The 22,348-nt window shown below is 47.0% G+C and overlaps 1 protein-coding gene across 2 annotated transcripts in view; it reads right to left on the bottom strand.

Annotated features, from left to right (window-relative positions):
- Positions 1-22,348, bottom strand: part of EFTUD2 (elongation factor Tu GTP binding domain containing 2) — a 283,894-nt gene that overhangs the window by 225,771 nt on the left and 35,775 nt on the right. For both annotated transcript variants that reach the window (XM_078645140.1, XM_078645139.1), the window contains exons 5-9: positions 13,563-13,638; positions 12,566-12,631; positions 3,295-3,330; positions 2,666-2,756; positions 2,316-2,398 (exon numbers count right to left, since the gene is read on the bottom strand). In XM_078645140.1, the coding sequence (XP_078501266.1) occupies positions 2,316-2,398; positions 2,666-2,756; positions 3,295-3,330; positions 12,566-12,631; positions 13,563-13,638 (352 nt within the window). The remainder of the gene's footprint in view (positions 1-2,315; positions 2,399-2,665; positions 2,757-3,294; positions 3,331-12,565; positions 12,632-13,562; positions 13,639-22,348) is intronic.

Here is a 22,348-nt window from a genome sequence, read left to right as displayed (position 1 = left end):
AATCTCACAGCCCTAGCACTCCTGATAGAAAGAGCCAAAACGAAGAACAGCCGGTTATATGGCTGCTTTATCGACATCAGAGCCGCCTTTGACCGGGTTAGTAGGGGGAGACTTTGGGCAAAACTCAAGAAGTGGGGGCTGTCAACAAACCTTCTCAACTCTCTAATGCTCCTCTACACGGACACTTGGGCAAGGGTCAAACAAGGACAGGGCACAAGTCTCACGTCAAAAATTCCAACTGAAGACGGACTGAAACAGGGCTGTGTCCTGGCTCCTTGCTTATTTAATCTATACCTCGCAGATCTAGGGAAAAAACTTGGTCAAGTTGTAAGTCATGCTCCGAATCTCTGCAACACCCCAATGCCAATTATCCAGTTTGCAGATGACATTGTCCTTTTAAGCCAAACTCCAATCGGGCTGCAAAGGTTGATAAATGCTCTACAACTCTACTTAGACGAAGAACATCTGGAACTTAATAGAGACAAAACAAAAGTAATATGTCTTGTAGAGCGAAAATCAATTAAATACAATTGGACAAGTAACCACCTTGCAATAGGGGAACACCCGCACTATCGGTATCTGGGGGTCACCATCGGCAAAGATAATTAAAAAAAACAACACTCTGCGGTGTTAAAAGCTAAGTCCCAGACGTTAATCTATGGATACAGGCGTCTCTTGCAAAAACTGGATGGTCCAAATTATATCCATCTTTTAAAAGTAATGGCCGCTCAGGTTTTACCCACATTATCGTATGGGCTGGTAACATGGCTTGGAGGGGAGATTGGTCTACTAAATACTCTACAAAACAAAATTTATAAAGAAGTATTCAAACTGCCTAAATGCTCCTCACCAGCGCAGGTGAGATTAGAATTCGGGCTTCAGAATCAAATCTTCAGGGCCAAGTCAACATTTGTTAAATCCTGCCACAAACTTCGCGCCGCCGACCCAGACACTCTAAATAATCTTTGTTGGCAAGCAATTAATACAGATCCCACTCAGCCCTGGGCCATTCATTTGGAGAAATGCCTTGTGGACTTTGATCTGCAAGTCACATGGAATAAAAAAGTTGATCAAGCCAGTTTCTGCAAAATAGTAAATTCTATTGCTAAAAGGAAGTCTGTTCTAGAAGACAAACAAACACTGTCGCATCGACGTCATGCCTGGTCAGTCATTACTTCTTACTCACTCCAACAACCTCAGGCCTATTTGGCAACCCATTTTAGCCACTATTTAAAAAAATACCTTATCAACCTCCGTATGGGCCTTCACGAATCGAAGGATTTACTACCTTCCTGGAAACCCCAAGATGATTGCCCAAAATGTCGACTCTGCGGATATCATACTGAATCTGTAGTTCATTTGTTTTGTGTATGTCCATCCCTTATGATATCTAGAAGACGCTTTATACGGGACATAATGAATAACCTGAAAATAAGAACATGTCGCCAGGCCGTTATTTTCTGGCTTGGAGGTTCATCTCCAATCCTGACCTGTCGGGGTCTCAAATTTATGATGGAAATTAGAAAGCAGCTACAGGCCTCCCAATGATCATTTTACATATTGCCTTGCCCCTACCTTCTTTGCTAGTGAACCCCTGCCCACTCTATAAATCCTTATCCTGTAAGAGGGGGCGGGTTTCGAGAAGAGCTCTAGTTTTAACTCTTTTTTAAACTGTTATCTTCTTGTTTTTTATAATGTAACCTGCGTTGCAAACACTGGTTAATCTTACCTTTCTTATTGTAAGGATTTTTATTAATTCAACAATAAAAATATTTTGTATTGTAAGAAGCCAAATCTTTTCTACTGGCAAAGTTTTTACCTCAAGACAATATTTAAAGGCCGCATTGCAAATGTATAGCCAGCAAACTCCTATGGGGATTGTTCCCTTCTATTTCTGTCTTTATTAAAGACCAATCTGTGTTATACTATTTTACTTTATGATTTGTTTGGTTCTCACGCATGTATTTCCTGTTTTTTTTTTCTTTTCTCAGTCCAAATGTTACACTATTCCATGTCATGTAAAGCGCTCTGACACCCACTAGGGTCACGTCCATGCTATACAAAACTTTGTAAATAAATAAATAAATTGCAACTCCAGAACTGGAGAGTAGGAGAAGCCGTTTTACATAGGGTAATATTCTATGTTCAACCAACTGTGGAAATTACACATTCTGGAAGAAGGAAAATTAGATCAAGAGAAAATCCGTGGAAAATAAAATACACTTATTATTGCCTGGGGGCCGAACAAGAAAAAGCGGTTTCCAGGGCTCTAAATTACCTACATTTTAGAAAGAAGAGTAGAAGTAAATCATTACCCCCTCAGCTGCATCGATAAATAGCACCACACCATCTGAGATCCGGAACCCAGCTGTGATCTCGTCAGAAAAGTTTACATGACCTGTAAAAAGTAAAAGGAGAGTTTTGTGCATGATAATCCAAGAACCAGTCATGTATAAATGGCTAGAATCTCACCTAAGAAATGCACATTTGTGGATTGTATGTCAAAAGCATTTAATTTAATGTCCAAGTAAGGAAAGAACAGTTAGGCATAGGTTCACTGAATAGTACAAGCAGTAATAGAAAATGTAATAGAACTATAAAGCAGAAGTCTTGCTGGAAGCGAATATGTTCAGTTCAAAGAGGAGTAAGGCTTAGCAACACATACCTGGGGTGTCCATGATGTTGAAGAGATAGGATTTGTCTTTAGTGTCTGGCAGCACCATCGTCACTGGCGTACTCTTCATGCCGACTCCTCTCTAAGAAAAAGCGAGACAAGGAGTAGGTGAAATCTGCCATTTAAAACATCACACACTGCATTGGTCATTGCTTGAGACTATAAAAATAAACATAGCTGGGGTCAGTGGGCAGTCGTACACTATTCCAAGAGACAGACAAGTGGATGATGCCAATCTAAGAGGATTGACAATCAAACCTTGCAACCAAGTTTTGGTGCAAGGGGCACAGGGCAGATACCCCACATCACAATTTCCTTTAATTTACCCATTTGCCTGTGGTTATAAATGTGTAACATCTTTCTACAGTTCTTGCAAATTTTAATTTGGCCATCAATTCACTTTCTATCCTGCGGTCCAGTTTGGAGAGAGGTCCTGCTCCAAGCCAAGGAGCCCAACCCAATAATAATATGAAGTAATGGGGAATTGACCGAGAAAGGCGAGTGACAAAAGATGGAAGGAACTGGAGAATGGGGTCCGGTGTGAGCTACTTCACTGTCCTAGTCTGAGGCATCAGAAGGTAATCACATTCTAGGAACTGAGATGATGAAAGCATGCTTACCTCTTGCTCAGTCAAGAGTATGTCAGTGTAGCAGAGCTGAAAGACAAAATAAACACAAATGAGCCTTTCAAAATGATCTTCTCAAACAAATATAAGGATCCAAACCCCGGTGTACAATAAAATGCATCATTACAAAGGCAGCCACAACACCACCACCATCCGAGCCTCTTGTTCAGTTTGTTGCAGGGGCAGAAGGGTTTAACAGCCGTGGAGGCCTCTGCTCAGCCAACTGGAGGAACAGTATCTGCAGCAGGTATGGGCAAAGTATATTTTCAAAGCAATTATGCCCTCCCTTGATGTAGGAAACTTTTATTCTACAGTAACTACAAATGTGCATTCCACAGAAGGTGCTCATCCGTCGTCACGCATCCTCAACTCTGAAATATTCTTCGTACTAGGATTTACCTCAAAGAGTTGCTCTCCGCTACCTTTCCCAGCATAAAAGGCTGCAGTCAGACAGAGGACAAATTAAGCTCTTTGATGCTTTAATTTAGGAAAATGCATAGAAGACCATCATAGACATAACAGATGTGACTTAGGTTTATAACAATTAAACCTAGAAAAATATTCTAGAATAGGAACAGAGAACCAGAGTAAAAGCTAATATGGCGCCTCCCTTACACTCTGACTGAAGAAACTGAAAATGGCCTAATGGTAGGGGACAGGGGGCCTTAGGGGTTGTACAGTGTTAGTTCTCCGTCATGCTTTTTTTTTAATGAAAGAATACATATTAGAAAATCCCTGCCTACATGTGGGAACATGAGACACCTTTTTCAAAAACAAAATCTGTATAAGCATCTAATAAACAAAACATGGTCACTGAGGCAACACTGTATTTCGTGACAGACAGACCATATTAAAAAATGCGCTCTTGTTTTGTGTAATAAACCTTAAATATGGCTACTCAACCCTAATATGGGAAGCAAAACAGAAGAACTGAATATCTGAATTCACAACCGGAATTGTTACACGGTGCACTTGCCACTAAAACCATGAGCATAATTTTACACACTAGGTGACGTCGACAATTCTGTCACGACTGACATAACAATGAGGCTCCTGTTGTTGATGCATTAGCAGTAAAATGAAAATTCTCAAAGTACATATATACACGAACACCCGGATGGCCCCATTGAAATACCTATTTTTACATATGAATGCTTGATTACATTTGTGACTGATTATTTACCAACGTCAGTCTAAACTTACTTGAATTGTTTTAGAATACTGTCCCACACCATTGTGCACCGTATTGAATGTAGTAGGAGTGGTTTTCTTCCTACTAGTACCATGAAGACCTCTGAAGTTTAGATACAGATGAGCAGCTTAAAAATGATTTGATTGCATATATATACTAGTAATATACTACTTTGGGGTTGCTTTTCTGGTGGCAGGAAAATGAACGTGTCATGATTTGAGGAATTAATGTTATCGCTGATTTTGTCTTCCACCCTGCAGGATACAAATCATAATCCCTGTACTAATGGTTTCGGTCATGCTGAAGATCAAGTCCAACAGAAGCAGATAAACAAGTCATCATTAGAGGACACTATGATGATAAGTAGTGCCATACTGTTAGACCTGACACCTTTTGGCGTGGTTCTTCCCCCATCTTTTTGCCTCTGACTCATGTGTTTTGATGCTGTGCTGGATTTCGTTTTTGCTGATTTAGATGCTTTGGACACTCTGCCACTGCTGATCAGTGTCAGAGTGTAAGTGCTCCCTCTGTAAATTGTCATATTAATTGAATATACCTGATTGGCATATTTGTATCACCATGGAGTCCCTAGTAAAGTGCACTGTGTGTGCCAGGGCTGGTGATGACAGATGCTACTAGTGGGCCTGCAGCGCAGATTGCGCCACCCACATGAGTAGCTTTAAAATGGTGACTCAGGCCTGCCAACGCAGGGCCTGTGTGCAGTCAGAGACTGCCTGTCCCCCTGGCCAGTGTCTCCACTGGCTGGGCCTAACCCTTCCCTGTCTGTGCACATCAGTCACCCCTATGGAAAGCTCAAGGTACCCCCCTGGGCAGGGTGCAGTGTATGGATAAGGTAGAGCATGTACTAGTGCAGGTCACATGCTCTGGTAGTGGGCTGCAGCCATTTTATGGGCTCACTGCTGTAAGGCTATCTTGCTCCATAGAGTAACATGGAGGAGGCTGGGCCCATGTGATACCAGCATATCTTCCCATAGGAACAAGATGGGACATAAGTGAAAGATATCCCTGAACTCAGAATTTAATGACACATCTTTTAGTGAAGGGTGTTTTTAAATCCTGTAATGGAGAATAGCACTTTTAGAAAGTGGCTGTTCTCTTGTCCAAACCTTTCTGTGTGCCTGGGTTTGTGGAATGCCTGGGTGTGACAGGGGGGCTGCAGAGCCCCCGGAGGAGAGGGTCGGAGCCAGCCCGGGGATGAAAGGGCACATCTGCTGCCCGGGAGGTGGGAGGAAGAAAGGCCTGATAAGTGCTGGGCTGTGCCTGCCTACCTCCCCCATGCTAGCTCCCTCCTGATGGTCAACTGACACCTCTGGCCCTGAAGCTGACAGGGAGAAGAAAACCAGAGACACCTCAGTGCTCCGCAACCCCCAGAACTGGTTTAGACTGGGCCAAGGGCCTCCATGCACAAAGACTTCAAAGGACTTCAAAGACATTGAGGGGTATAAGGAAAGGACCCCTGACTACAGAAGTTTAGATTCTGAAATTCTACAAGCAAGAAGGAACCTCGGCTGCAAGGAGGACGGCTGGAGAACTAAAGGAAGATTGCTAGGCTGTGTGCTCTAAGGGCTGACCTGTTCTGCTGTCCTTCTGGAAGCTAAGGAGGAGAAAGGGACTTTGCTGTGTGCTGTGACCCTGCCTGCTTGAAACTGCCAAGACTCTGCTGTGTGCTGTGTCTACCACTGAATCTCCAAGGGCCTGAGAAGAGCTGGCCTCCTGTTGGGAACCCAGGGCTAAAGGTTCCTAAAGCTTTGCCAGAAAACAGCTGCAAAATCGTGCTGTTGTGACCCGAGGCGTGTGGTACTGACTGCGGAGCGTGAGGAAGGGATCGGTGTGCTCATCGGCACATTACCAGGGAGGGTCGGAGGCCTGTGGCGCCTCCCCTCGTGGAATCCGCTCCAACGTGGTGGGGAGGTCGAGAGGGGGGGTCTATCCGTGACCAGCGCCCTTGAAAACCCTTTGCCGCCAAGTCACCCTCGTGGCCTGGGGCCAGGATCACCCCTAGAAGCTGCTGTTCGTGACCAGGAGCTGCGGGGCCGAAGACCGAAGCCGCCGCGCTCCCATTGGCCGAAGGAGCCGAGCCCCCTCACCAACGCCGCGACGGGATTGGCCCGTGCGGCGCGGCGCGGCGTCACCAGCGTCCTTGTGCCGTGATTGGCTCGGAAGCGTCACGACAAGCCGTCCCGGGAGCCGCACTGCCAGTGGCTGACTCCCGGGTGTAAGGGGGGCTCGTCTGAAGGGCCGCGACGGGATTGGCTGCCTCAACTGAAGCTGCCGAGGAGCCGAGAGATCACCGGGATCACCGCCGGGACCGGGGAAGACGGACCAGACCTCGCCGAGGGATCTTGCCGAGTGCTCCAGCCCCGGGCCTGCCGTCTCTGCTCCCCGCTGCTCTCTGACGGACCAAGAGCGCTAGTGAGCGTTCACCCACGAGGTGCGCCTGGGGGCCCAAAACAACACCGAGCACGGGGAAAGGAGTCCCCCTTCCCCCAGCATCCGGGTGAGACGCGCAGGAAGCGCTTAGAGTTCCTGACGCCATGGGCTTGTTGTTGTGGCTTATTTTTAACGCTGGCATTGTTTACCCTGCTCGTTTGGAGAGCGCTTTGTTTATGAATCAGTGGCCATATTTTTAACTACTGGTTAAAGAGACTAGAGACTATTTGCTTTTTATAAGAACTTCCTAATAAGTGCATCCATTAAGAATTAAGTGCAACATTTTTCTAATGAAGTGTTTATCGTGCAACTGCTTGATTTACCTTGCTGAAACTAGATAAAGTTATATTTTATATATACTTACCTGTGTGGTCTCAGTTTGTGGTGGATTGGGGATTATTGTTGTGTTAAGTGCAAATGTTATCCACATTGCCTCTGTTTAGCCTAGACTGCTCGCGCCATGCTACCTAGAGGGTGAGCAGGGGTTATCTCAGAGGGTCATTCCTTCACCCTGACTAGAAGCAAGGGTCCCCCTACTTGGTCTAAGGTACTTACCTCTGCCAACTAGAGACCCCCGGTTCTAACACATACTAATCTGAGTTTAACTCCCATCAGAGCCAGATAGTTCTGAAGCATGTAATAATATCTTGTAATTGGGCGGGGTCTTTGGAGTGAGGGGTGGAATAACTATTTGGGCTTTTGAAATATTTCTATCATTACTCTTTTGTGTTTCATGCTTTCAAGAAAGAGGCCTATAAAGGTTTGAATGCACACAATTTCTCGCGAGACTGTCAACTGGTTATCAATTAGACTAATTAATTCTAGAAAGGTTGTATTTTAGGGCCCTTAAGCATTCAGAACAACAATAGACCTCCTACCTGGGGAGGATGCATTTTGGAAAGAAGAATGGCAACAAAATAGTTTGATTAATAAGAAAATCAGATGAATTTAGGAGGACAAGAGACCCTACCAAGGTAGAACACTATGTAACACACATGAATGATCACAAAGAGCCAGAGTGTAGGAAGCTGGCTCTTTTGTGATATATCCAATTCCAATTCCAATTCCAAAAATTCTTTATTTCGGCCACATGGGCCATAAAAGATGCAATAAAAAGCAATACATACATTTAAAACACAGTATATACAATAAAAGAGGTCCTGCTAGGCCTGCATAAGGTACACGATGCAAAGTAATGTAAATCAGGGGGACATTTTCTTCCTTATTATCCATGCTGCCATTAAAAATTTTGAAACCGCAAACACAATATGGCCCAGAGTGTTGGTCTTCATAACCCTGTAGGCCTGTGGGTACTTCCTAAAGCCCACATTCCGGCACAAAGGTGCTATCCAGCGCCTCCTCGGGCTCCGGTAAGCATGACAACCAAACATTATGTGCAGATCATCTTCGTCGTGGGCTTTACAGCATGGGCAGAGTTTGTCACCCCCTGCAGACCATTTGTAGGTAAAAACTTTGGTAGGGAGTGTACCAAACCTCCATTGCAGGAACAATTTCCTCGCTAAAAGAGGAAAAATAAAATCCATAAAAGGTTCAAATACATAAGAATTTTTGGATTCTAAAAAACGTCCCGTCAGGGTGCCACTATCATGAGCATTAACCATGGCAGCAAGGTGTTTATTCTTATACAGCTGGGTAAGGGTTTTTCGCGAGATCCTTTGGCAGCCCTGAGCTGGGTCATCCCATAGGTCTGGCAAATTCAAGCTAAACAGTTCCGACTTGATAAATGCCAGCCAGGGAATTTTGCTGTTGGTATTCAGCCTCATGACGTGAATGAGGTCCTGTCTATAGTGATGCAGTTCCTCGGTGGTCCAGATCCGATGCCAGAACTTCACAGGCTTCGACAGAAGATCCTCGGCAATAGAGGGAAGGCCCAGGTCGAGTCTTAAGGGGAGGAGTGGCGTACCTTGCGGGAGAGCAAGTAAACGCCTGAGAAAACAATTTTCCACCCCTGCCATGACCTTGCCTGCTTTATGTCCCCACAGCTCACTGCCATAAGAGGCTGCTGCCTTCGCTTGGGACCTGTAAGTTTCCAGGGCCGGGCTTACAGGCTTAAAGGTGGACTTGTTGGCCACCTTCAGGAGTGCGCCCGATAGCTGGGAGAGTTTCAGCCTAGATCTCGCTACCTGGGAGTCCCATGATAAATTTTCTTGCAGTGATACCCCCAGATATATAAAGGTCGAGACCCTCTCCAGAGTGGTATCCCCCAGTGTAGGGTTGGGTCTGGTTTTGGTGGGGGGGTTGAAAATCATGAACTTGGTTTTTCCCGTGTTCACCTCCAACCCATGCTGACGACAAAAAATGCCAAAACCGTCCACAATCCTCTGGATCCCCATTGGGGATTTGGAAAGCAGGAGGGTATCGTCGGCAAACATTATTGCCGGGACCCTCCTGCCTGCCAGAAGCGGGGCGTCATTGTCTTTAACAGCGTCAAGATGTTGAATGACGCTGTTGATGTACAGACAGAACAGGGTCGGGCCAGGACACAGCCCTGTCTGACGCCACGACGGACCGGGAATTTGCCCGAGAGCTTACCATCCCTCCCACACCTTACTTGTGCAAAGTTGTTCTCGTGCAACCTGATGATGATACTAAGAAGGTGGGGGGGTACTCCTAGCTTTTCCAGAACCTCCCATAGCTTGCCTCTGGGGACGAGGTCAAAGGCTGACCTCAGGTCCACGAAGACCATGTACAAACGTCCGCCCTCTAGCGTGACCGTCTTCCAATATAGGAGAAGGAGGCGGAAAATTTGGTCCATGGTCGACGTGTTCTTCCTGAAGCCAGCCTGAAGGGGGCTCATGATGTCATTGTCCTCGACCCAATCTGTGAGATGGTTTAGAATGAGGCGCGCAAAAAGCTTTTGGGGGACGTCAATTAGGCTTATGGGCCTGTAATTGGCGGGGAGCAGAGTAGATCCCTTCTTGTGGATTGGTACAATCTCTGCCCCCAGCCATGACCCGGGGATTGGCATACCTCCTATGATGGCATTAAAAAGAATGAGAAGGTATGGACCCCAGATGTCCGGGTGAGTTTGTGATATATCATAATCTGATATACTGTGTAAAGAATCTAGGGGTTCCCTTACTAGTGGACAGGCTCTGACTGGGAGACCAGTTGGGGCTAACCAAGTGGGCGGTATCTTGAGGGTTCAATACCCAAAGTTGAATGCATTTTCCATGTGCAGAAGACACCGTCCTTGAAACAATATGCTTTATAACCTTTGTGTTCTACTGTCATCGAAGCCTACTTTTTATGGGCATTCAAAATTTTACCTTTTAGACCCACATCCTTGTATTCTTGAGGTCTAATACTAGATGAAATTCTTGTTTTAGACACCCCCCCAGAAAGCAGGACAAGAATTATTAATTTTTCGCCAAAGACCCTTTCGGAATAAAAAGATTAACTTTCTGCACCAAAAATTATGAAAATGCATCATGGTTTGTGAGGGATACTAGGCCGGTGTCGCTGGCAATGTATACGATATTGCCACTAGGTGGTAATACCGTGCACAGAGTCCTGGGGTTCCCCAAACGTGTACAGTGCTCAATGTAAAACCCAAAGAGTGAATTGTGTGGCTCTCACAAGGTTCTGGTTACGGTACCATTTTTATCGGGAGACTTAGGGGAATGCTGGGTGGGTGGCAGTTTGTGCCTCTCAGCAGATGCCAAAACGCTCCTTCACAGAGATACAAGGAAAAAGTGTTTTTCAAATTTTGTTTACTACATTTGAGGTTTGCAAGGGATTCTGGGTAACAGAACCTGATGAGAGCCACCCAAGTCACCCCATCCTGGATTCCCCTGGGTGTCTAGTTTTAAAAAAATTACAGGTTTGCTAGGATTCCCAAGATGCCTGCTGAGCTAGAGTCCAAAATCCACAGTTGGGCACATTGCAAGAAAAGGGTCAGTTTTCACTCAAAAAATGTGATGTGTCCGCGCTGCATTTTAGGCCATTTCCTGTCGCGGGCACAATGCCTACCCACACAAGTGAGGTACCATTTTTATCGGGAGACTTGGGGGAATGTTGGGTGGGTGGAGGTTTGTCCATCCCTTTAGATTTCAGAACTTTCCATTACAGAAATGTGAAGAAAATGGTGTTTCTTTGACCAAATTTGAGGTTTGCAAGGGATTCTGGGTAACAGAACATGGTGAGAGCCACTGGTGTCATCACATCCTGGATTTCCCTGGTGTCTAGTTTTAAAAAATGTATAAGTTTGCTAGGTTTCCTTAGGCGCCGGCTGAGCCAGGGTCCAAAATGCACAGCTAGACACATTGTGAAAAAGGGTCTGGTTTCACTGGAAAAATGTGATGTGTACACGTTGTGTTTTGGGCCGTTTCCTTTCGCAGGCACTAGGCCTACTCACACAAGTGAGGTACCATTTTTATTGAGAGCCTTAGGGGAACACCGAATAGTAAAAAAAGCGTTATTACCAATTGACGTTCTATACATTTCTGCCTTCCAAATGTAAGACAATGTGTAAAAAGAAGTCATTTTGAACAAAGTTCACTAATTCACATGCTTGTATGGGTACCCACAATTTCGTAGATGTGCAAATAACCACTTCTTCTAAACTTTATATTTTGTTCCCATTCCAGAAATACGTAGGCTTCCTTGATACCTATTTTTCACTCTTTACATTTTACCAAATGAATTGCTATATACCCGGTACACAATGAAAAACCATTGCAAGGCGCAGCTCAGTTATTGGCTCTAGGTACTTGGGTTCTAGGTAAACCTACAAGTCCTTTATATCCCTGCAACCAGAAAGGTTCAGCAGACATAACAGAACATTGCTTTAAAAAATCTGCCATACGTAGAAGAAGTTACAGGTAAAAACGTTGGCACAATTGGCAGTTTTTTTCCAATTTTTTTTTTATTTCAGCTGTTAAACCTTGAAGGATCTCCACAATTGATCCCATGCTGAATTCAGAATTGTGTCTACCTTTCAGAAATGTATAGCTTTCCGGATCCATTACTGCTTTCACACCCATTTCTATCACTAACTGGAAGAAGGTTGAAAGCGCAAAAAATAGGCTATGTTCCAGTAGAGTGCCCAAACTGTGTAAAAAATGTTGATTTCCTGATAAAAGTCTGCCTGATCCTGAAAGCAGGGAAAATTGCGATTTCAGCACCACAAACCCTTTGTTGATACCATTTGCAGGAAAAAAGAGATGCGTTTTCAGCAGCCTTTTTTCCCCATTTTTCAAAAAACTAAAACTACATTTTGCTATATTTTGACTAATTTCTCATTTCGCTCCTGTGGAATCCACAAACCCTGGGTACCTTTAGAATCCTCAGGATAATGGAAGAAAAGGACGCAACTTTGGAGTGGATCCCTTATGTGGACAAACATTTACAGGGGCCTAAGCGCGAAGTATGTGTGTTCCCATAAGAGGATATATTAAAGAATGGTACTTTTATGTATAGAAACATGTTTCAAGTGTTCACAAACAGGAAAATATATTCCAATGTTTATGAATATCAATCAAAGAGGATACCATGATAAAGAACTAATCTGAAGGAATGGGTCGCATCCCCCCAACTACGTATACATCACCTCACATTTGTTCAGGTTACAGATATAGCAGAAGTCTATGGTACACTTACATCCTGATCGTAGCGCTTCCTAATCTCTGGATGAGTCTGCTCAATCAGGCAGTCCACAAAGCAGGTCTGAAAGAAAAAAGAGGTGGTGAATGGCTGTGCTTGAGAAAATGCAGTGCAAGAGCAGACACAAGAAGATCTACAAATCAGATCACTCTGTCAAGCAAGCGTGCTACAAATGCTGCACTGGAATGAGTTCTTAGATAAACTAGGCATCATTTAACTGCCCAATCTCATAATTGCCTAAATGAACTTTCAAGAATGTAGCTTAAAATGTCTGTATCATGTAGCTCATTAATACACAAGCTAATATGCATGTTGTGCATGCCTTCCTGTGCATCAAATCATGGGTGTGAATCTCAGCAGGCACAGCTCAGTCAATCAAAACAGATAGTACACGCGTTAAAACATCTGCCAGGCAGTGATGTATTAATTAAATAAATCTGCAAAGATTTCACAAGTCGCTGGTCCCATATACTTTCTAAAGATACAACCTCAAATAAGATTTGGTGAATATTTGATTTTATACTGCCTGATGAATTAAGTACACCATGGCCCAGTGCTTCCTACCATTTCCGCTATTAGCGCATTATCTTTGGCAAAGAGTCTAAGCATTGGAAATCCTCCTCAATTATTTGCAGATTTCAACGCAGAGAGCAGGTAGTCCAAGCAAACCGTATTGTATTCTCCTAATGACTGTCTGGAAGTTTATACATGAGCAAGATCAACCTCCCTCTTAGTAGCTTAACAACTGTCTGACAATTGGCCCAATGTTTACTAGTACAAAAATCAAGATTGCTTTAGAAGACCATGATTTAAATTGAGCAACAGACTGCAGTGCAGTAACAGCCTCCAAGAAAGTACCTACTCGTATCCCTTTTTCCTCCGATAGGCTGAGGCAACAATATGTTGAATTTCTAGCTTTGTCTGTGAGGTCAGTAGCAACTAGGATGTCTGTCATGTCCCAATTGCCATACTTTGTGTGCATTAATGATCTTACTTTGCCATGATGTAGATGCCCGCACAAGGTCACATTTCTTATCAGCTCTGGATTGTCCATCAGGTCAGCCAGAAAGCTAAGGAGGAGATGAAAATAATTAATGAAATGGTGTTCATGAAGATTCCATGGCAGAACGTTTAAAAAAAAAAAAAAAATGTTAAACTTTGTTTATTGGTTTTTCAGCATTCTTAAGGTTACATAATAAGAAAAGGCAGCTCGGAGCACACAGCGTCATGTAGTATCCTAACAGGCAAATGTTACAGTCAATACGGCACATATATTACAGGCAGCACTAATAATACATTGTAAACATAATTTTTCAGGGCGTATACATCAATGTTATATCACGTCATAGTCCATTCCCTCACATCTCCTCTACGGTGTCTACTATTGCAACCCAGGTACATAGTGTCAAATCCGCAGATGCGCTACGCATAGATATGATATCACCTTGGAGTATCGGATCTATCTTGTGCCAGCAGGTAACATTTCAGGGGGGGCCCAAATGTCAGTTGGCCTGGAAGTCACAGGCAGCAATTCTGCATATGTCAGTAGTTGCTCCTGACAATAAATAAGGTCATTCAGGCAGTCTTTAAATGTAGGTGCTCTCCCTCTACCCCATCTACAGGCTACTCTTCGTTTAGCCATAAGCAGCGCAAATGCAACAAATTTACGGTTGACTGCTGACAATGGTGCAACATACCCCAGAAGTGCAAGAAGTGGTGAAGGCGTTACCTCAGCATTAACCATGGCGGACAGGGCCCTGAATACTTGTCCCCAATATGCATTGACGCTCTCGCAGTTCCATGCTAGGTGTAAAAAAATCAGCTCTCGGGCGTGGCATCGATCGCAATTGTCCGTTTCTCGCAATCTGTGTCTATGCATACGTGCAGGTGTGTAATACAGCCTATGCAAGAACCTATATTGAAAGATTCTGAGTCTACTATTCGCGGATATTCGTTCTGTCTGTTGTGCACAGAATTCCCATTGGTCATTCGTTAAGGTTACTCCTAGCTCCTGGTCCCATTTAGCTCGAGCAATCGGAGCCGGTCGATCCTGCAGCCCGTGCACTGATTTATAGATCACTGATACTAATTTTTTAGCTTGTGCCCCCTTCAAGATTCTCTGTAGTGGTTCGAATGTGGCTGGTTCACTGGGAAAGTCTGGGGTTATAGCTCTCAATCCTTGTCGAAGCCGAATGTATAAAAATACATCAAGGGGTGTTCTTGCCACTCCCAGAAACATGTGATCCAGCGTACTGAATTGGCCTTCGTGATAGAGGTCTCCCCAGGTTACAACACGAATGCGCTCCTTCAGGTTATGAAAGAACTCAGTGCCCTCCTGAAGAAACCTACAGCAGACCCCACCGAACTTAAGAACTACCGCCCCATCGCGCTCCTCCCATTCCCTGCCAAAGTCATAGAGAAGACTGACAACAACCAGCTTGCCGCCTTCCTCGAGTCTAACGGCTCCCTCGACCCCACACAATCCGGCTTCCGAGCAAAACACAGCACCGAGACCGCCCTCATCGCAGCCACAGACGACATCCGAACACTACTCGACAACAGGGAAACAGCTGCCCTCATCCTCCTGGACCTCTCAGCAGCATTTGACACGGTCTGCCATAGCACCCTCATACAACGCCTCAGCAACGTCGGGATACAAGAAAAAGCATTGGACTGGATCATCTCGTTCCTCGCCGGAAGAACCCAGAGAGTCTGCCTCCCCCCCTTCAGGGTAGAGGCCTCCGAAGTCATCTGTGGAGTACCACAAGGATCATCCCTCAGCCCCACCCTCTTCAACGTCTACATGAGCCCCCTCGCATCCATCGCACGCCAGCACAACCTTAACATCATCTCCTACGCTGACGACACACAGCTGATCCTCTCCCTCACCAAAGACCCAAACACCGCCAAAACCAACCTACACGAAGGGATGAAAGCCGTAGCCGAGTGGATGAAGAACAGCCGCCTAAAACTGAATTCAGACAAGACAGAAGTCCTCATCCTTGGATCATCCCCCTCCGCATGGGATGACTCATGGTGGACTCCGGCCCTAGGCAGCGCGCCCAAACCTACGGACCATGCTTGCAACCTAGGATTCATACTAGACTCCTCCCTCTCAATGACCAGACAAGTCAACGCCGTCTCGTCATCTTGATTTAACATCTTACGCATGCTCCGAAAGATCTTCCGATGGATCCCCACTGAAACAAGAAAGACGGTCACCCAAGCACTTGTCACAAGCCGACTGGACTACGGAAACACCCTCTACGCCGGAACCACAGCCAAATTACAGAAAAAACTCCAACGCATTCAGAACGCCTCCGCCCGACTCATCCTAGACATACCACGCCACAACCACATTTCCGGTCACCTGAGAGACTTTCACTGGCTCCCCGTCAACAAGAGAATCAAGTTCCGTCTCCTCACCCACGCACACAAGGTCCTCTACGACCTAGGACCCAGTTACCTCAACACGCGCCTGACCTTCTACACCCCCACCCGCCATCTACGATCGTCCAATCAAGCCCTCGCCGCGATCCCACGCATCCGAAGAGCCACCATGGGAGTAAGATCATTCTCCTACTTAGCAGCCAAAACCTGGAATTCTCTTCCCACCCACCTCCGCCTTACACAGAACCACCTCTCCTTCAGAAAACAACTCAAAACATGGCTGTTTGATAGATAGCGAACCCCCTCCCTCAAGCGCCTTGAGACCCTCTGGGTGAGTAGTGCGCTATACAAATTTTGACTTGACTTGAAAGAGGGCTTCCTGGAGCAAAGGCGTATCGGGGTGGTAGGCCAGTGGCAACAGGGGGGAATACAGCATAGTTGTGTCCAGCATTTTCCCCAATGGTGCCCATGCATGCACCGTGCTCATGACTGTGGACGGTGTCTTATCTCTGCCCGTTATAGGAATGTACAACGCGCCGTCTATGGGAACCGGTAATGCCAGCCAGTGTTCTGCCGCAACTTGAGGCATGTATCGGGGTTGATGGCCCTAGAAAAAAGCATAGTGGGCATAGTGGGCCTGCGCGCTATAGTAGTATGTTTCGAAATCGGGGATCCCAAATCCTCCTTGAGTATATGGTCGGGTTAGCACCTCCCAGGCAAGCCGTGGGCTTTTGCCTCCCCACACCAAACGGGTCAGTTCGGACTTCAAAAGATTAAAAAAATACTTCCCCGGGTAAAAAGGTATGTTCAAAAATAGATATAATAATTGCGGCAGAATAACCATTTTAATCAGGGATGCCCTCCCTGCCATTGACAGTGGCAACGTAATCCAGCGCAACATTTTGTCGGATATCCGGGTCATGGTTGTCCCGTAATTTAGTCTCATCAATTCCTCTCTGTTTTTTGAAATGCAAACTCCCAGGTTTTAAAGTCGTCATCGCACCAGGGTATGGGGTAGTCCATGTGGAATGCGGTCGTCTCAGCTGTGAGTGGGAAACGACAGGATTTTCCCCAGTTTATCTGGACTCCAGACAGTCTACCAAATTTTATGAATTCCCTTAATATGGGATTGCTGGGGGTCATGAATGTTTAGCGTAATGTCGTCTGCATATAGCGATATTAGTATTTGTCGCAGGTTGCATCGTAGCGCTTTATCATTATGGTGTTGCCTCAGTTTTGCCGCGAGCGGCTCCACTGCGATCGCGAAGAGCAGGGGCGAAAGCAGGCAACCCTGTTGTGTGCCTCTGGAAATGGGTATGTCTTGGGACAGCTTCCCGTTGACGATCACTTTAGCCGCGGGAGAGTCGTATAACAGCTTAATCCAGGATAGGAATACTGGGGGGAACCCCATGCGCGTCATTACTGCGAACAGATAGTCCCACTCTAAAGAGTCAAAGGCTTTTGTAGCATCTAGGAAATTGGCCGCCATGGGCAACTCATCCGAAATGTTATTTAAAACCGTAAAGAAAGTTCGTAAATTATGAGATGTCGCCCTACCAGGTACGAACCCTGACTGGTCCGGCAGTATCAGATACTCCATGAGGAGATTGAGACGTGTCGCTATAAGTTTAGCCAGTATTTTGACATCGCAGTTAAGTAGGGACAGAGGTCTGTAAGAGTCACAGCTCCTTGGTGGTTTAACCGGCTTCAGCAACGAAGTGATGAGGGCCAGCCTCATAGAGGGGGGGAGACGTCCCACTTCCAGCGCATCTTCGTACTTTTCTCGTAGGATTGAGGCCATAAATTCAATATAGGTTTTATAGAATTCAACCGGTATCCCGTCTGTGCCGGTGGCCTTGCCAGACTGCATTTGCATTATTGCATCTCGCAGCTCATCTAATTCAAACGGGGCACTTAAGAAGCGCTGCTGAGTATCACTCAACCACCCTAGAGTCACATCATTCAGGTATTCCGAGAAGTCTAGCGTGTTCGCTCTGGTAGTTGTGTAAAGGTAGTGTAGTGCCTTGCGAAGGAGTTCAGAATATGTGTCGTGTCTCTGTACACCTTCCCATCACAATCCTCAATTTCCATCACCACATTTGCAGGCCGTTCCAATCTAACTGTTGCTGCAAGTGCCTTCCCCGGCCTCTCGCCTTCTCCATATCTTCGCGCTATCCAGTACTTCCCTCTGAACTTTGATTCCCTTTCCGCTTCCGCTTTATACTCCGTGAGTTTCTCTCTTAGGGGCCCATTATGATTGCGGACGGACTTGAGTCTGTCCGCGACCATAGAGGAGGAGGGAACCTCCGCATGGCCTGCGGAGTTCCCTCCTGTCCAATTAGGATGTGACCGCCAACCTGGCGGTCACATCCTCTATTTTTACCATTGCGGCGGGTGCGGCTTCAAGCTGCACCCGCCGCAATGGTAAAAATGCATACATTGCATTTGTATGCAGAAAGCGGCAGGCACCGTGCGGTGCCTGTCGATTTCTGCATACAAATGCAGGGGGGTACCATAGGTACCCCCCATGTGCACCCCCACCCCCCTTCACCCAGGGGGCCCCCAACGGGCCCCCTGGGTGAAGTTCCACATGCTTTTCCACGGCGGAAAAGCCGCCGCGGAAAAGCATTTTTTAAAGCCCATCCTAATATGGCTGGCGGTGTCTGAGAGACACCGCCACCATATTAGAGCTTTTCCGCCGCGGTTGTAAGCCAACCGCGGCGGAAAAGCTGCAGACGGAAGCCAGGACCCACCAGCCATCCTAATGTGGTGGTGGGTCTTTGGTGGGTCCGCTGCGGTTTTGGCTTCCGCCGGCCCGGAGGATGCGGAAAAACTGCAATCGTAATAGGCCCCTAAGTTCGGAATGAGTCATCCCTTCCGGCCTGTCAGCCAGGGAGGCCTCTAATGCTTTCAGCTCCTGCTCAAGGCTATTCAACGTGCGCTGGATGCTTTTCAGCGTTCCAGATCCTTTTACTATGCAGATCCCTCGCAGCGTGACCTTGAAGGCCTCCCATATCGTCTCTACGCTATCTACAGTACCCTTGTTCCGGTCGAAGAAGTCTAGCACCTCTTCCCTTAGTTCTTCTTGAAAGGCCGTATCTAGTAACATGGTGGGTTGTAATCTCCTGCTCGCTCTTTGCGGCCCTAGCTTGTCGCTTGTCAGTGTGAGTCGCACCGGTGCATGGTCCGAGTAAGTTCTGGCTAGGTGTTTGACTTCCGTGAGAGCTGGGCACAGTCTAGCCGATAAAAATATGTAATCTAGTCTAGCCCATGAGTCAGCATGAGCCGTAAAATGTGTACCCTCTCGTGTGTCAGGGTGAAGATGTGTCCAGGCATCCACCAAAGAGGGTTCCTGCAAGATTGCATGTAACTCGGCGCTTGCATGGGTATAATGATGTGGGGCGGGGTGCGACCTGTCTACTGTCGGGTCCCGTGATACATTAAAGTCACCGCCCCATATGACATAGTCGGACCCTATGCCCACAATAGCGGCCCATAGCTCAGTGAAGAAGCGCCGATCGTCCGTATTTGGACCAGAACAGGATATTAGTGTAAGCGATATGTGTCCTATTCGTCCCCATGTCACACAGTATCTGCCCTGTGCATCCCCCTTCACCCCTAAAACACTAAACCGTGTGCCTCTCTTAAGCAGTATAGCAGCCCCCCTGGCATAAGCGGAGTATGAGGAGAAGGTCGCATGTTCCGCCCATCTACAGGCGAACGTGTTGTGAGTCTGAGGGTTAATATGGGTTTTTTGTAGAAGAGCTACATGTATATTGTGTCTGTCGAGATATGCTAGAACATGACGTTTCTTACGTGGATCGCCTAGCCCCCTGACATTCCATGTGATAATATTCAGGTTAGTCAATGCCATAATACCCGGTCGATACGGCAATTGTCCCACCTGTGATGAAAAGGACTCGAGTGAGCCCTATCCTGCCTCACCAACTGTGCTGTAGTGCCAGTTATTGACTTTGAACCATACCACTGTGTGCCCGTGAACCATGCCGCCCCACTAGGTCTCGCCTTTATCTTTGGAACCAATCGGTCTAACTTCTGGACATTGGAACTATGGACAAATGTGTCCTTTGGAGCAGGTTCAGAACTTCCCCTAACATCATGCAAAGTACTGTTTCTCCAATCGCCCCCTTTTCCTCCCCCCTCCCACTGAAGCATCCCCAACTCGCCAGAATTTCCCACCCTCTTCCCTCCCACAACATTCTTTAATTTCCCCGGTAACTTCATTTTCTCAAACAGAAACAATGGGGAACTACCGTAGGGGGACATCTTAGGTATACACATTGCCACTCCCGCCACTTGTAGCCCTACAACCTGTTCCACCCTGGGGGGGGGCTAAATCAAGGGAGGGGGAGTGGTGCCTGGAATACGTTACCACCAACAGTCCTATACCCGTCCATGGTATTCAGAGCTCGCAGCGTCTTCCAGACTCGGTAAGGGTCACCTCAGTTTCAGCATACTTAGCGGCTCCAAATGAGAGTGGCGACTTGCCGCTCAGTCCCACAAGTTATTGTTCATCGTCTGTCGCTCGGTCTTCGTCCCGTTGCGCCACATCACGGCCGCCATTCCCACGTTGATCTCTTCGCAAAGTCTTCAGATAGTCATCCACCTGTTGTGGGTTCATGAAGATGCGTTGTTTCCCTTGGTGTGTTGCTCACAATTTCGCAGGGTACAGTAACGCATAATCGATTTGTGTCGCTCGTAATTTTTTCTTCACTTCTAAAAACTTGCGTCTTTCTTCTTGCACCATCGGTGTGAAGTCGGGGTATATGGAAAAGGCCACGCCTTCATATGACAGACTTTGGGTGGTGCGTGTTGCTCGTAGAGCCACATCGCGGTCGCGGTAGTTGAGGAGCCGCGCGACGATGGGTCTCGGCGGGGCTCCCGGCTTGGGCCTCGGCCCAAGTGAGCGATGGGCTCTCTTAACTATAAATTGCTTGGCGAATGCTTCGGACCCAATTGCAGCTAGCAACAGTCTTTCTATATAGTCCTCCATGCGCCCTGTGTTTGTGGACTCTGGCACACCTGTCACGCGAATGTTGTTGCGCCGGCTGCGGGCTTCCAAGTCCTCGTTCTTCGTGGCAATTACTCTAAGAATATTGTCCATTCGCGCAAGCTGTGCTGTATGGGAAGCCGTGGTGTCATCATTGTCAGAGATCCGTCTCTCGGTCTCCTTAATTCTTTCCTCGTGTAAGTCCAGTTTATGTGCGATAGCGTCCATTCTGGAGGACATACGGTCCACCTTGTCCACCACGGTAGCAAATCCTTGCCGCATTTCTTGCACCAACTGTTGTATATCCATACCGGAAGAGCGGGGTCCTGCTCCTCTCTCCACCGGACTACTAGGTCCTCCAGTTTCTGACGTGGATTTCAGTCCCTTTTTGGTAGTCGCGGATTCAAAGGTGAGCTTCGACTGCCGATTGTCTATTTTCCCCATGTTGGTGCTGCCACTAGTGCCTGGTGCCCCAGTCGCTGCACGAGTGGCGTTCCTTTCATGGGCAAAGCTTGAGCCTCTTCTCATGTGCTCTGTTAGTACCGTTTCGTGGCTCTCGGCAGTGAGATGGGTTTGTGTTTATATCGCAGTTTGTGGTCCTCTAGAGCCAGGACAATCTGATCAGCAGCACGTTGCAGCTTTCTGTGAGCAGATAAGGGTTGGCCCAGAGTGCTGTAGATCAAGCGGTCTAACGCCACCCCCCGTATGGCCGTATGTTATGGCCCAACGTCCTTTCGAGTGGTATCCCCTCGTGCTATATTGGAAGATTCACGTCTGCAGCCAATGTATGTCTCCTAGGCATGCAATAGCTATCTCCAATCGCAGTCAGGGCCTAATCGCACATCTGTGGTCATGTGTTAGGCAGAGGGTAGGTCTGTGCCCATGCACGAGATAATGCGGAGTAAGTGCGTTGTCTCCTGGTGTTTATTCTCCGTGCGGCACGTAGCTCTCAAGTGCCGGCCCGGTCTTCCATGCCCATGAGGCGGTCCTGCAGGAGTCAGCGTAGGGAGGCTTACCCACAGTGTTGCTTCACCGCCTCTCTCGCACTTAAAGTGTCGCAAGTATCCTGTCACGGTATCCCCTTGCCTTCTTGTGACCTTGGACTAGTCTCATGTGTCGCTTTCGGGGCCCCTTCCGCCAGTCCTGTATTTCGTATGATAGACTGTGCCTCGGTTTTCTCTGCTAGGCGCCTTCGCTCATAGATGTGGACCATAGGAGGTGACTCGGGCGTGATGCACAGTGTGCGGCGTATTCCCAAGCCACCGTCTGAGACTCGTGTGCGGTCCTTTCTTATTGTGGGCGCCAGCCAGACGTATAAGCAAAGCGGCTGTCTCTGCGGCCCGCTACCCTTGTGCAAGCCGCGGTCTGGAGTGATTAGC

This window comes from Lissotriton helveticus, chromosome 5_1 (genome assembly GCF_964261635.1).
Source record: "Lissotriton helveticus chromosome 5_1, aLisHel1.1, whole genome shotgun sequence".
In the NCBI taxonomy this organism is placed as follows: domain Eukaryota; kingdom Metazoa; phylum Chordata; class Amphibia; order Caudata; family Salamandridae; genus Lissotriton; species Lissotriton helveticus.
This window is presented reverse-complemented; position numbering and strand designations above follow the sequence as displayed.